Source organism: Lemur catta, chromosome 15, assembly GCF_020740605.2.
Source record: "Lemur catta isolate mLemCat1 chromosome 15, mLemCat1.pri, whole genome shotgun sequence".
NCBI lineage: Eukaryota > Metazoa > Chordata > Mammalia > Primates > Lemuridae > Lemur > Lemur catta.
Window position 1 is genome coordinate 21,265,803 of NC_059142.1, and position 14,573 is coordinate 21,280,375.

At 55.3% G+C, this 14,573-nt stretch overlaps 1 protein-coding gene across 2 annotated transcripts in view; it reads left to right on the forward strand.

The window, feature by feature from the left end:
- Positions 1–1,395: 1,395 nt before the first annotated feature.
- Positions 1,396–14,573, forward strand: part of RHBDL3 (rhomboid like 3) — a 40,562-nt gene continuing 27,384 nt past the window's right edge. Inside the window, exons 1-2 of one of the 2 annotated variants that reach the window (XM_045525453.1) lie at positions 1,396–1,514; positions 3,092–3,115. In XM_045525453.1, the coding sequence (XP_045381409.1) occupies positions 1,404–1,514; positions 3,092–3,115 (135 nt within the window). In that variant the 5' untranslated portion in view covers positions 1,396–1,403. The remainder of the gene's footprint in view (positions 1,515–3,091; positions 3,116–14,573) is intronic. The other variant, XM_045525454.1, reaches the window with a different exon arrangement.

The window sequence follows — 14,573 nt, forward strand, 5'->3', positions numbered from 1 at the left end:
TGATGTGCTTGCTTTATGAAGATGCGGGCATTAATTGCAACTTTCACTAATGGAAAAGAGCCTGTTTCTGCGAGGCAGGGAGAGGGGCAAAGGCAAGTGAGTGGGCGGTGGGGAGAGGAAGGGAAGGGGAGTGGAAGGACAGCCTTGGTGTGGGCTAGGCCGGGGACTGACGGGGTGGGGGTGGGGCTGGAGAGATTTCGCTGAGAATGAGCCTCCCTGGGAATAGCTGGACACCTGTCCCAGCTGGCCACTGGCACCGTTTACAGGCAGAGCCTCTACTGCAGGAGATAGTTCCTCCTGGGGGCTTTCCTGCAGGGAAAAACATCAGTTTTTGTTTTTGTTTTCCCTTTAAAAGACCCCCTACGCCTTTTCATTAACTTCATTCCTGATTGCATTAGTTTCTTTACCTGCCCTCTCACAGGTGGGGCACTTCCCTGGACTTACCTTTGCCAATGTGGTCAAATGAAGCCCAGGGATGGTCACATAACTCTGGGTGTAGGGACGGCAAGGCTTAGGGTTTGGGGCCCAGGGTCCCCCCCCATCTCCAAGAAGATCTGTCTTCTCCCATCCCTAGGCCTCCCGGGACCTCCCGGAATCTGAGACTGCAGTGAAGAGACGTGAGGGTGGTTGGGGGGATCCCGTCCTCACAGCACCCCCGCCGAGTCACTCCTAGTTAACCCTGACGTTGCCAACTCAGTGAAAACCTCGCTCTGTCTCCTTCACTCATCTGCCGCCTCCAAGAGATCGTTACCCCGGCGGGAGAGATAACCTAGGGCCCGGAGTGGAGGCTGCCGGCGATGGGGCCAGGGACAGCGCAGTCCCCGTGCCCGCCCCGGGCAGTGCAGCCACTTCCCCGCCGACACCGCCGCAGCCCTCCCTCCTCCCTGGGCCGCGCCGCTCTGACCGATTCGGCCCGGGTGGTGGCGCCCGGGGCGGTGGGGCGGAGGACGGCGGTCCCCGCGAGCAGCCCCGCCCCCGCCCGCGCGCCGCCCCCGAGGAGTCCGCGGGGAGGAGGAGACTCGGGCGCAGAGCGGGGGCCGCGGGAAGCGGGAAGGGAGCGCGGGCAGCGGCGGGGCCCGGGCCGGCCCAAGGGCGCCCTCGCCTCGGAGCCGGGCGCGGGGGCCGGGGCGCAGGCGGAGGCCGGCGGGGCCGCGAGCGCCGAGAAGTTTGGCGGCGGAGAGGCCGGGTGTCCCGGGGTTGCGAGGCGGCGGCGGCGGGCGGCGGCGGCGGCGGCGGCGCGGGGGCCGGGGCCATGGGGCCGGGAGCGGGCGGCAGGGCTGGCGCGGAGGCGGCGCGGCACGCACCGAGCCCCCCGAGCGGCGCGGCAGCCCGGGCGCAAAGTTAGCCCAGCGCCCCGGGACGGGCCCCGCAGCCGCCGGCCGCCCCTGAACCCCGCCTCGGCCATGGGCGAGCACCCCAGCCCGGGCCCCGCAGTGGCCGCCTGCGCCGAGGCGGAGCGCATCGAGGAGCTGGAACCCGAGGCCGAGGAGCGGCTGCCCGCGGCGCCGGAGGACGTGAGTGCTCCCTCCCCAGCCCGGGCAAACTTTCTGGGGGGTACCGGGGGGAGAGCTGCCCCCGTCTCGCCCCCCGGGGCAACTTGGAGGTTTCAAGGTGACGCGGGAGCGCCCCGGATTGGCCGGGTCCCCGCGGGAGGGAGGGAGGCGGAGGGACCGGTCTCCCCGAAACGCACGCGCTCCACCCCCTCCCCGCTTGGGTTCCCGCGGCTTCCCTGAGGGACACAGCCTCCGCTGCTGCGCCGGGGACCCGTCGGCCGCGGGAGCCCCCTTCCCGCAGCTGGTGCAGTGCCCGGGACACGGCGTTTTCCCGCAGAGGCGGCGGCGTCACAGCAGTGACTCCCCCTCCCCTCCCACTCGCAACCTGCGGGCTCTCCGAGCGCGGGGAGGGAGCGGGCGCCGCAGGGTCCCCGGTCCCTGGCAGCGCATACCAGTCTGGCGACCCCCTCCTCCGCTCCCGGATTAGCTCCCGCCCGACACCTGCCCTGTCGCGACACTGATTGAAATTCACGCTGGTCCTTGTCCCTGAACCCGGCCCGAGCAGGGAGAGGAGGAGCGCTGGGAGCGGTTTTGCTCCCAGAGGGGGCTCAGGAGTCCAAGACCGCGCTGGGGCCAGGGACGGTCCCCTGGGCGAGGATGGGGTGGGGGCTGCCCGAGAGCTTCCCCGCCGTCTGCTGCCCGGGTCTCCATCCCTCCGGCCTCGGGAGCCATTGGCGGAGCCGGCACTGGGAAGCCCTGGGAACTGGAGTTTCTTAAGCCTCTCCCTCCCGGGGTTAACCTACAAATAGAGGAGAAAAACTGGGCAGACACCCTGCCCTGCCCCATCCCTCCCTCGGGCTGAAGAGATGGAAGTGAAACCAGGCCCCCCAACCTACAAAACCAAAGCTGGAAAGTCTGAATGGGGCTGGGGGGAGTCTAAGATCTGTCTTTGGCTTCCGTGGCTGAACCTAATCACTTCCTTCTGGTCCTAAACCCCTTGTAGAATCTCATGTACTCACCACTTAGACTCAGCCTTGGAAGAGAAGGGGTAGGTTTCAGCGCATTCGGAAGCCCTCCCTCCTCCCCCCAAAAAACCCTGCAGGAAAATGTTAGTGTTCATACAGGGGTTAGTTCTGCTGAATAGAGGTCTCTGGCCCCCAGCAAGCTGAGACCCGCTGCAGCAGGGTCTGCTGGAATTGCCTGGGAGTAGCTGTGGACATAGGCTATAGGCAGCAGGAATTATTAAAGATGCTTGGACATAGTTGGACATCTTTATTTGGTAATTATTGAGAATCACCCATGTTCTCATCCCTTGCCTGCCTGTCCCAGAACCAGGAACACCCACGTTGCAGCCCCCAGGAGCACCCCCATCCCATCCCCTACTGTGAGCCTCTGCCCTTTGCTCAGTCATTTGGGGAGCTCTTCCCGGGTTTTCCGGGGTCCCTTGTGGCCAGTCCCTGAGCCTGGTGGTGACTCCTGGGCAGCAGCTGGGAGGCTATGTCAGAAACATCAGGGAGCTACAGAGACTTCGGTGATAAGTGTGTCTTTCTTTCTTCTCTCCTCTTCCTCCTCTCCTGCATGGCCTCCCTCTCTGCCAGCACTGGAAAGTCCTGTTTGATCAGGTATGTGAGCAGTTAAATCCCCCCCTGCCTTCCAGCTCCCCCTGAAATCAGTCTCAGTCTCCCTGCTTGCGTGGGCTTCCCTAGCTCTACGCTCTGGAGACGGTGACGTGGGCTGGGGGTGTGGCTTAGTGCGTCTCCGGGGCGCTGCTCTCCAGGTATCAGGAGAAAGCGGTGGGCGCCCCTGAGAGGATCCCTCCCTCCCACCTCCTTCTAACTCCAGCAGAGCTGGGTTTATGCCTTGTAGAAATTGGACAATGTGCATGGAATGCCTGGGAAATTCTCTGTCTGCCAGGTGATTGCAGTAGGGGGTTGGGGGGCTGGGGAGCAGGGGGAAGGGCTTGGGTTGATAATCCCTCTCCCTTTCTACCGCCACCATGGCCATCACTGAAGTCCAATCTCTACCATCCTTGCCGGGTGCCATGGCTCTCGCCTGTAATCCTAGCTCTGGGAGGCCGAGGCGGGTGGATCGCTCGAGGTCAGGAGTTCAAGACCAGCCTGAGCAAGAGCGAGACCCTGTCTCTACTAAAAAATAGAAAGAAATTAGCTGGACAACTAAAAATATATAGAAAAAATTAGCCGGGCATGGTGGCGCATGCCTGTAGTCCCAGCTACTTGGGAGGCTGCGGCAAGAGGATCGCTTTAGCCCAGGAGTTTGAGGTTGCTGTGAGCTAGGCTGATGCCACAGCACGCTAGCCTGGGCAACAGAGCAAGATTCTGTCTCAAAAAAAAAAAAAATCTCTACCATCCTGGGTGAGGGATGGGGCAGATGACTCACAATATGGGCTCTTGTGAAGGCTGATTTTGTTTCTTTAATTCTGAGGTACAGGTGGGAGAGTGCTGGGAGGTCACAGAGGGGAACTAGCATGTGATTATTTGCAATGCCTGGAGCATAGGTGTAAGAAATGGAGTCAGCAGTGCCAAGTGTTGGCTTTTGAATCTGGAGATGGACATTTGACCTTCAGCGAGGAAATGGTTCTCTTCCTTGTTTGGGACTCACGTTGGGTGCTGTTGTGTATTTCCTTCTCCCTCTTCTTCCCATGGGAGGATAGTGAGTGCTGCAGTCCTCGAGTGAGAATGGCTGTGCCATGAAGTTTGTGCCACTTTAAGAGCTTGGTCTGGTTGGGCCAGAGAGAATGTGTTGGGTTGGAGAAGGAGACAAAGTTGAAAAAGTAGCTTGAACCAGGTTGCAGGCAGGGGAAGCCTGTGGAAGTTCTTTAGCAGGGTTTTTAGGAGATCCGAGCCATGTTTCAGAAAACTCCTGTGTGCCAGTGGGAAGGGGTGAGATGGATTGCAGGATACGAGAAACTAGCCAGGAGCCTGCAGCAGTGAATGACAGGGACCTTGACTTGGAAGATGACAATGAGAATGGAAGATCTTAATAGACCTAAATAGAAGAGAAGAACTACCTGTCTATCTTTGAGATTCTGAACCTAGGAGGGAAAGGGAACATCAGGCTGTGAGGGTAGGGGTTGGCAAAAATGACAACTTCGGTTTCAGACAGGTTCCATTTGAGGAGTCAGCCAAGTGCAGATGCCCGAGGGGGACTGAAGATGTGGCACTGCAGTGTGAGGGGCCTGGGGTGAGCACTTGGGGCTACCACCCACACTGACCACGAGGCCTGGCTGTGGTTGAGGAACTTCCACCCGCTCCCATCCTGACAGGATAGAGCATCTCTCCCTTGGCTCCTGAGTGCCACCCACTCCCCCTCCACTCCTGAGAGCACAGCAGCTGCTGGCCTGCCGCCCCGAGGCAGGAGGGGACCCGCTGCCGCCACTGCTGCCACTACCACCAAGCTGCCAGCCCTTCACACCTCCTGCCAGATTTAGAATGAAAACCTAGAACACAGTGTATCATTCTTTTTTTCTCTGTCTGTGTCTTTCTCATTTGATTAATTTCCTTTGCCAGTCCTTCTGTGGTGTGTGTTTACATTTTGAAATAAACCATTTGGGTGAATGGAGGTGAACTTTAGTAGGAAGAATTTGGAACTCGAGGGAGCAGAGAGAGTGCATAGCACCTAATATTAGCCAGTGGTCTATGAAATCCAGTTTTTCCAACTGGCAGGTGGTCTTGGGTGTCACAAAGAGTATCTCCCTGATTCTGGGAGGCCCAACCTTTCTGGACAGACAAAAAAATTAATTCTAGGAAAGAAACTACCAAAACTTACTCTGGACAATTTTTTTTACAATAAGTTCTGTCTGATGTCTTCTCCCCATCCCTGAGGCGGCATTAGAATCCTTTTCCATCATCTTCCTTTCTTTGGTGCTGGGTGTTTGAGGAGAGCTGCTCCTGAGCGTGGGTTTGACGTCTGGCAGATGTCTCGTCCCTCTGCCTTCATGCCTCCTACTTTGCTGAGCTGTCCCTCGACCATTCCCTCTGTAGGGCTGAAGGAAGAGTAGGCATGAAGCTTCACAAAGGGACACACAACCTTGGAAGGATGCCAGGTTGTTCCGAAAGCTGAAGTGTTTTATCCTTTTTGCTTCATCCTCTGGGCCTGCCTAAACATAGGATTTGGTGATTGTTGAACTTGGTACATATAGCAAAGAAAAGTTTGGTTGAAGGGGAGGCAGCCTCTCCTGTATTTCATACAGAAGTAGACAGCCCTACCAGGTCAAACCGTGGTAATGGGACATGACACCTGTCAGAGTCCGTGCAAGCAAATGTGGCTCCGGAGTTCACCTTCTTGAGGTCAGTGGAATGGGAGGCATGTCTTTCCTCCCTTCCTGGGTCAAGCAGACACCAGTGGTCACCCAGTTTCAAACTGGGATCTGCTGGGATCTGTTTTCCAGGTGTTAGAGATGGAATAGGACTAATCCCTCTCTGCCGTCTGGTTCTTCAGCATGTGGAGTAACCTTGACCCAGCATGAAGCTAAGTGGACCCCATGGGCTTGAAGCCATGACATTGGTCTTGTTCATCCTATGTGGTCATGCTTCAACTAAATGGCCGAGATGCCTTTTGTGGGAATTGGAGGTGAAAAAAGCAGGTGACCCAGTCCCTTGGCAGCTTCCCTGGCCCACCAGGTGTTCTGGCCTTTGGTTTGCTCAAGCAGGGATGTAGGAGGGCCAAGCCTTGCCATCCCTCCTCACTCTCCCAGCTCCTCCCCACGGGGCCCAGAAGTTACCGAAGGCAGGAAACCTGCAGGTCATCAGTTTAACCCCCGATGTTCCATGTGTTCGTTTCCTATTTGAACTTCTCCTTGATGGAATTATCATTTCATATATTTGGGATCTTGATGGTTTTCCTAAATATTTACTTAATTTTTTTATTCCTTAATATTTAAATGTATTTTGAAGTTAACGTAAATATCAATCTGTTGTCATAGTGTAATATTATGGTAAAAATAACTTATTTTTCTATCAAATCTGTTGGGTTTTCCTTCTTGATTCTTCCTATTGCTTCAGGCCCGAGAGAGTTTCCATCCCTCTCTAGATCTCGTTAAATATGCCCCTCTATTTCCTACTACTTTTGCTATGACAATTATTCCTGTCCATGTTTTACGAAGAAACTCTTTCTTTATACAATGTTTGTGAAATGTTGTCAATTGATGAATTTTTATTTGTGTTGGTTTTATTTTTTCTTTCTGATCTATGCCACTGATATTTTGCACAGGTAATGTACCCTTTAGTTATTGCTTTATATTTGTTCCAGAGGTTTCTGACAAGCTCCTCTTTTTCAGATTATGCTTTGATGGTCTCAATCTCAGTCTCTTCCTGAATCCCAGGGAGCTTTGATCCAAGGTCAAATATTTGATCAAGGACCAGGTGACAGAGCAAGACCCTGTCTCAAAAAAAAATTTTTTTTTTTTTTATCAAAGGCCAAATAGTGGGTCACTGGCAAATATGGGACTGGGCTTCATAGGTTGGAAAAGCCATTTCCAGGTTCACCCTTAAAATGCCTCCAAGATCTCCGAATGTTTAATAAGCAAAAAGGGTTTGGAGCACAGTTTTGTTAAATCCACAAAGCACAATTGCTTTTAAGCTCAAAAGAACAAGAGGGAAAAGGAAGACTTGAAAGTAACCTGATTATATCTTCCTTTTCCCCTTCCCACGGGGAGTGTGCATTTCCTAGACCCTAAAAAGAGGCCCCAGTCTTGCTAATTTCTCAGAAAGAAAGCAGACAGGTGTTGACTATCCCACTGCAATTATAAACATGTGCTATGAACAGAACATGGGGCAGGTTAGGTGGGCCGCTGGGGGCAGAACCTTGGATTTGGAGTCAGGTAGATCTGGGTTCAAGTCTTACCGACTTTGTGATTGGGAGCAATTACATTAGGTTCTCTGAGCCTCAGTTTCTTCCTCTGTAAAATGGGGATGATAATCTTTATTTTTATTTATGTATTGTTTATTTTTTGTTTTGAGACAGAGTCTTGCTTTGTTACCTGGGCTAGAGTGCAATGGTATCATCATAGCTCACAGCAACCTCCAGCTCCTAGGCTCAAGCGATCCTCCTGCCTCAGCCTCCTGAGTAGCTGGGACTACAGGTGTGCGCTACCACAGCCCGCTAATTTTTCTATTTTTTATAGAGATGGGGTCTCGCTTTTGCTCGGATTGGTCTTGAACTCCTGAGCTCAAGCGATCCTCCCACCTCAGCCTCCCAGGGTGCTAGGACTATAGGCATGAGCCACTTCGACTCATCCCAGGGTGATAATCTTTAACTCCAGGGTGACTGTGAGAATTAAATGGAAATGGAAATTCCCTGTGCAATAGCCAATTCCCAGGGGACATTCAACAAATATCTCTTGACTAGGAATCAGAATTTGCTGGGAGAAGCACAAAGACCACTTCTGAGATCCAGACTCCTATGGGGAAGGAAGCTCCTCGAGAAAGAGCCGCTTCTGAGCCCAGAGGATTTTTCTGCTTCCTTTCCCCCAGAGACTCCCCTGCCCAGCCCCCTTCCCCCCATCCTGGAGGTCTTCTCTTGGCTGACCCTGACACCCACCTCATTTGTAGTCCTCCTGCAAGCTGGCTTACTGGAGTTCTAGGAGCTGAAAAGAGGTTCGGATGAGACCGCTGAAGGGATTAGCAAGGAGCCGCAGAGAAAACACCTGCCCCAGAGACAGCGGCATTGACCGAGGCCCCCAGAACACACGATTAACTAGCAGAGCGAAGTTCCCAGAGAGGGACAAAGCCATGGGCTTAACTGGAGGCCTCGCTCAGGCTCTGCAGCCCCATCCCCTTATCAAGTGGCCTCCAGGACTCGAGGCTGTGCACTTCGCTCCACCACAAAGCCAGCTTGCCCCCCCTGCTCCTGCCCCGCTGACCCCATCAGTCATGCTGGAGTTAACCCTTTATCCCTGACCGCTCCCCAGAATGCATTTGATAGCGTTGGGTGGTAGGGCCAAGGGATTCAAGATGGGACGCTGCCTGGCTGCCTGCCTGACATGATAGGTACACACACGTGTGAGTGAATGACAGGTCGCGCTACAGCCCTGCATGCATTGTCTTGGGTTAAAATAACCTCTCCAGAAGCAGGCTCTGACTGTGGTGCTACCACATTCATGGTGGCCCCTCTGCCACCGTGTGGGTGCTGCCACCTCAAGGACCATGGGTTATTAGAAGGTTGATAGAAGCATTTTGCCCAATCTGCTCATTTTGCAAATTAGGAAACAGAAGTCAGTGGCTTGCTAAGGTCACTTGGTCCAGTAGTGTCAGAGCTGGGACCAGAGCCCAACTTTGCTCTCTGTCTGAACTGCTTCTGCCCCCAGGCCCTGCAGACTCCCATTTGCTTAGTTGGTACCTGGAGTAACAAAGGCAGGTGGAGAGGACACACATCTGGGTTAAGTCCCAGTTCTGCTCCTACTTGCTGCATGACAATGGGTGAGCCAGGTAACCTCTTCAGGCCTCAGTTTTCACATCTGTGAAGTAGCTAGAATAATACCTTCCCCTCAGCGTTGTTGCGAAGATGGGATCATGTATGTATAGTCCTTGGCACAGTGTATGGTGAGCACCTAATACATATTGTTGAATGTTACTGGAATTTAAGGAAATAAAAACTGTGTTCACAAAGGGCACTGCCATATAGTAGACCTAGATCTTCAATCAAAGTGTCTAGATCACCAGTCTGGGTTCCTTCTACCATATCAAGCTGCTTTGCTCCTCAGCTTTCCAGAGAGAAAGGAGAGAAGTTTTTGGACAAATGGCTGCCTGGGGAGCGTGGGCATGGCGGAGGGTGAAGAGTGAAGATGAGGCATCTGGCCACCAGGTGGACTGGGCCAGCCTTGCTCTCTGTCTGGTGTTCCGATTGGACAGTTCCTGCTGGACCGTTAGGTGGTGGTCGATCATGAGATTTGGGTCCAGGGCACCATCTTGTGCTATGGAAATGAGTCCAAGTGTGTCTTGAGCTGTGAGCAACTAGGGGTAGCCCCATCCCCATTGCCCTGGCTTTTTTGAAGCAAGATACAGGTTCGAGTCAGTAAGTATTCCTTTGAGGGAGCACAGGTTGACTGTCTGGCCGCGTGCATATCTGTTTGTTATCCACAGGGCTGTGAGGGCGGTGGTGCTGCCTCTTCTTTACAAAGGAGAAAACTGAGGCCTGAGGGGGTGGGGCTTGCCCAAAGACACAGAGCAAAGGAGGACCCTCTACAGCAGTTGCGTGTGTTTGCCCGTGAGGCTTCTGGGTGGCTTCTGAAGCTAGACGGAAGGGCCACGGAGGTGAAGGAGCCGTTGAATGCCCGTTTATCCCACCCACCCTGTGCTGTACCCCTCTCCTCTCCTCCCTGGGTCTCTCAGCTCTCTTTCTAGGGGACCAGAGGGACCCTTTGATGGCTTCCAGGAAAAGCAGCAGGGGCCAGGATTTAGGCTGCGGGGGAGAGGGGGGCAGATGGCAGCCCTCCCTCCCTGCTCCCATCCACTCCCCCTCCCCCTGCCTGCTGCTCCCTTGAGACTCCTGGGCTTTATGGCTGGGACATGGCTTCTGTCCCCAGGCAGCTGTCGGGCTGGGCCGGATGAGTCAGCATGGGCATTAGGTCTTCTCCTCCTGGGTACACTGGGGCCCGCCTCTGAGTCACAGCCTCCAAGACCTCCTCGGAGTCTGTGGTGTGGCAAAGGCAGGGGCCAGTCCTGGAATGGGGAGGGGAGTCATCTGTGGGCTGGGGGACTTGGGGGGCTGAAGGAGGAGAAGCAGGGTTTCCCAGGGGTGGCTGTCAGGGTGGAAAAAGGCAGTCCCCCACCCCTCACTGCCCACCCAACCCCAGCTTCCTGCCTTCCAGAGAAGGCGTGAGGTCTTTTCTCCCCCTCACTGCCCAGAGTCGGGAGAGCTAGGTGGTTCTCTGGAAACATGCCGATTGTCCAGCAGCTCAGCCTGGACTCAGGCCAGCATGCCCCCTTCTCTGCTCGGGGCAGTGCTGCGGCTCCCTACGCAGCCTGGGATTCCTGTTTGACTTATGGAGAGAGGTGATCAGGAGTCTGGCTTGGGCTTTGGGGGAAGCCCCTTGAGAGGGCTGAGCTGCCCTCCCTCAGCCCCCTGTGGTGGCAGCTGAAAGAGCAGAAACAGTACAACTGGGAATCCCGGCATCAATGACGCTTCTCCAGCTGTCAGGGGCCTGGCCCGGCCAGATCCCAGGAGAGCAGAGAGCACAAGGGCCCCTCATGTCTCCATCTGGGGAGGCTGGAGGACAAGAGGGGTCAGAACCTGGTCTTTGGGAGCTGGTCTCTCTCCTTTCCGTGGAGGCTTGAGGTCTTTGAAAATCCACTCCAGCCCCAGCTTGCAGAAGGCCAGATGGTGCCCTGTTCTACTCCCTGGGAGAGCCTCTGGGCAGGTGACATGTCTCTGAGTACCTCAGTGTCCATATCTGTCAAATGGGACTAACTTACTCTAGGTTGGTGTGAGAATAGAAACCATAAAATATCTGCGAAAGTCAGTATCAAAAGGTCAGGGGAAGAGTGTAAGGTGCTTTTCTCCATGGGGCGAATTAGCATCCTCATTTGCAAGAAAGGAGAACTGGCAGAGAAAGCTCCTGCTCCCATAACCTCCCCTCCTGACCCTGGCAGCTGCAGCCTGGACCTAATTTATGGGGCTGTAAATATCCGTGAATGGGCCAGAGTTCCCTGGTGGGCTCTGGCTGTTGGGTGGGGACAGCTCTGCTGAGCCATAGAGTCCTGGGCAGCCTCTTTAATTCCGCTGTGCTCAGAAGCCGGGTAATGATGCAGGGAGCCAGCAGATGAGCCATGGTCACCCCCTGGCCCCCGCCACAGTGGGGAGGGACAGCTGCCTCCAGCACACATGCCCTGTGTCATTTCCCAGGGCTCATTCTGCCTTGGTGGACAGAAAGGAGACATGGGGACCCGATGGGAACCTGCTCTAGATCCTAGGTCCCCACCTTCCAGACCCAAGAGGTCTTCACTGGGATGGCAGCTGGTTCGTTGGCCTTGGGTGCTGCCTTTGGGTCCTTAAGAGTGCTCACACCTGTCACCGAGGTCCTGGGCGTTCCCAGATCACGGATAGGGGGAGCGGGTCCCCTGGGGGAGAGAACTCAAGCCCTGGGAACAGGGACCAGACATGTGTTTGTCCTGGAAATGCAATGTGTGCAAATCACACGTACATACGAGATATAAAATAGATGTGTTCCCTTCTTTCCTGCTGCTGGGTAACTTCTGGAGCCTTGGCCAGCTCACAGGCTGCAGGAGAAGCAGTGCTGCTGTCCTGGGTGCTGAGCCGGCAAATCCCAGCTCCAGCGGGGTGTGTTCCCTGAGAGCTCAGCTCAGCGGCCTGCTGGGCCAGTCTCTGAGTCCTCCGCCTCTCCTGGGGCCCGGTGTCCCCAGTCAACCCTCCGGCTGGGCCTGGATCCCACTGACTTCTAGCTTTGCTGAGGACTCCAGCAAAGAGTCAGCTGCCTTGAGAGCCGGTGCCACTCGGGAGATGGAAGCGAAAGGCTGGCTCTGAACCGCCGACAAAGGGGCAGGTTTCACAAAAGGGAAGCATGACTCGCCTGTGGACGCATGCTTTTGTCCCAAAGAGTGTTCCACAGCATTACTGTGAAAAATACTATGATCTAAGGCCAAATAAGTTTGAAAAACGCTGGGCTGAACAAAATCAGACAGGTTTCTCCACTGTAAGACCTTGCAGAGCCTTCAACGTGGTTCTGTGCATTGCCCCCCTCAAAGAGGGTCCCCAAACTGTGGGACCGCAGAATCCTCATTTCACGTACCGTCTTAGGCCTGGTATTCTACGCACTGGAAACCCTTCTCCAGGGGCTACATTTCGTACGACTGAACAGGACAGAACAACAAGGGAGAGCAAGGCTGGGGGTGGCCACCCCAGTGAGGAACCCTGAACTATTTCCATCTTCACCACTGACTTGCTCTCTGACCTTGGGCTAGTTTCTTTTGCTCATTTTGCTCTCTGGACCTGTTTCCTCATAAAATGGGTGTGATGTCTGGGCCTCAGTTGACCCTTAGTAAATATGTGTTAGAAGAACAGATAAGAGGATTGTTCTGGGGTCTCTCAAACTCTTTTTAGCCACAGCATCCTAATGAGGAGAGAGAGTGCAGGCTCTGGGCCCCTCTGCCTGGGTGTGAATCCATCTGCTCCAAGGACCAGCTGTTCAAACGTGGGTGACTCAGTTCTCGGTGCCTCGGTTTCTGCCCCTGTAAAATGGAGCTAGCAATAGTATTGTTACTGTAAGGTTTAAATAGGGTGGGGCTGGGCGCAGTGGCTCATGCCTGCAATCCTAGCACTCTGGAAGGTCAAGGTGGGAGGATCACTTGAGCTCAGGAGTTCGAAACCAGCCTGAGCAAGAGCAAGACCCTATCTCTACTTAAAAAAAAAAAAAAAAGATTAATAAATAGAGTGGGACCACACAAGTTGTCAGCCAAACTGGGACATTTTGAGAATGAAGGCGGCATTGCTAATAATCAGGCTTGGACAACAGGTACAAGCCAGGACTGTCCCAGGCAAACCAGGATGTGTGGTGGCCTGAGGTTTCGGTGAGGTCGTGCCCGATACATAGCAAACATTCCACACATCAGCTCTGATTGTGGCGGTGCGCAGCCGGTGTATGCAGAAGGCCAATATAGAAAGTAGCTCAGAGTGGAGCTGCTCTGCCCGAGCAGGGCTGGGGGGCTGCTCAGCAATCCCCTCCCACCACTTCTGGGCCGTGGAGGCCCCACAGCCCCTAGAACCCTGTAGCACGCAGTGTTCCTTCCCATCTCCTGGACTGTGATTTGTGATTTCCCGACCTGCTGCCCTCTCCCCAGTGTTGCCAGGAACTGCTGACAGCACAGATCCAAATGGTCCCAGCCCCACCTCACCCCTGCCACGTGGATCCCCCATCCTGACCCTGAATTTCCCATCAGCCCCTTGACTGCGCAAGAATTCCACAATAGAAGGCCGGCTGCCCCCGTGGGCTGTGTGGGCTGTGGATTTCTCTTTCCCTGTCCGCCATTCACATATGGCACGCTTACATGCATGTGGGTAGGCATGGCCCCCCCCCTTACAACTCCCTGAGAAGGGATTTTTCCTACTTGATTGATGGGGAAACTGAGGCAGGGTGGTTGAATGAACTGTCCAAGATGGCACAGCAGCTGGAGCTGGGGGCTCCTTTCTGAACTCTCCGCCTCCCCCTTGCCCCAGAGAGGGGGAAGGAGCCCCAGATGGCAGTAATACGGAGAGAATTGGGTGGGTTGTTTCCCCAGCCTACAAGGACTAAGTGTCCCAGGAAGGGGTGCAGGTGGGGAGGGGGGTGTGTGCGAGGCCCCAGGCTGGGGAGAAGTGGCCACCTGGGGGATTAGGCTGGGTGCTGGGTACTGGTGGGATTAAATCAAAGTCCCTTCGGAGCCTCTGGAGCTCTTTTCAAGGCTGGCTCCACACCGTGCCCATTTCCTCCCTCGACTCAGCATTCTCTTCTCGGCTGAATGTGGACATGGCCAGCCCTCCCTCCACGCTGGGCCCCATTCAGGAGGCAGCTCCCTGGTGCCTGGCTCCCTGTGGGGTTCCCCCAGAACCTGTTCACAGCCCCAGACCTCATCCTGAGTGCCCTCCGCCAAAGTGGGCGAATCATAGAGTATCTGGGGGCAGGGGCAGGGGAGCTGCAGGACCTTCAGCATGTTATTAATGAGGAGACTGCATTTATAGGGCTTGTTTTCCCAGGCTCCAAACCACGGGGCTGGTATGATCTCACCCTCCTTAGCGGGCTGTGCAGGAGGCCAAAGGGTAGAGGTTGCCCGGAGAGGGTCAGCCACGCTTCCCCAGCTTTGCGGGGGCTTTGCCCACTTGAATTGCACAGGCAAGTGGAGCAGGTTGTGGAGCCCCCGGGCCTGGTGAGCTGCCAGGCTGCCTTTGCCCCGGGCCACCACTCAGCCTGTGTGTAGGTGAGATCGCACCAACCCTGGTGAGTGGCCGAGGCAAGACTGGCTTAGCCTTGTCTTAGCTCCCCCTGAGTGGGGGGTGCAGCCGCCGTTGGAAGCTCTCAGCTTCCTTCTGGGGCCGTGGGCCCACCTCTCTCCTGCCTTCAGGACACGCGCT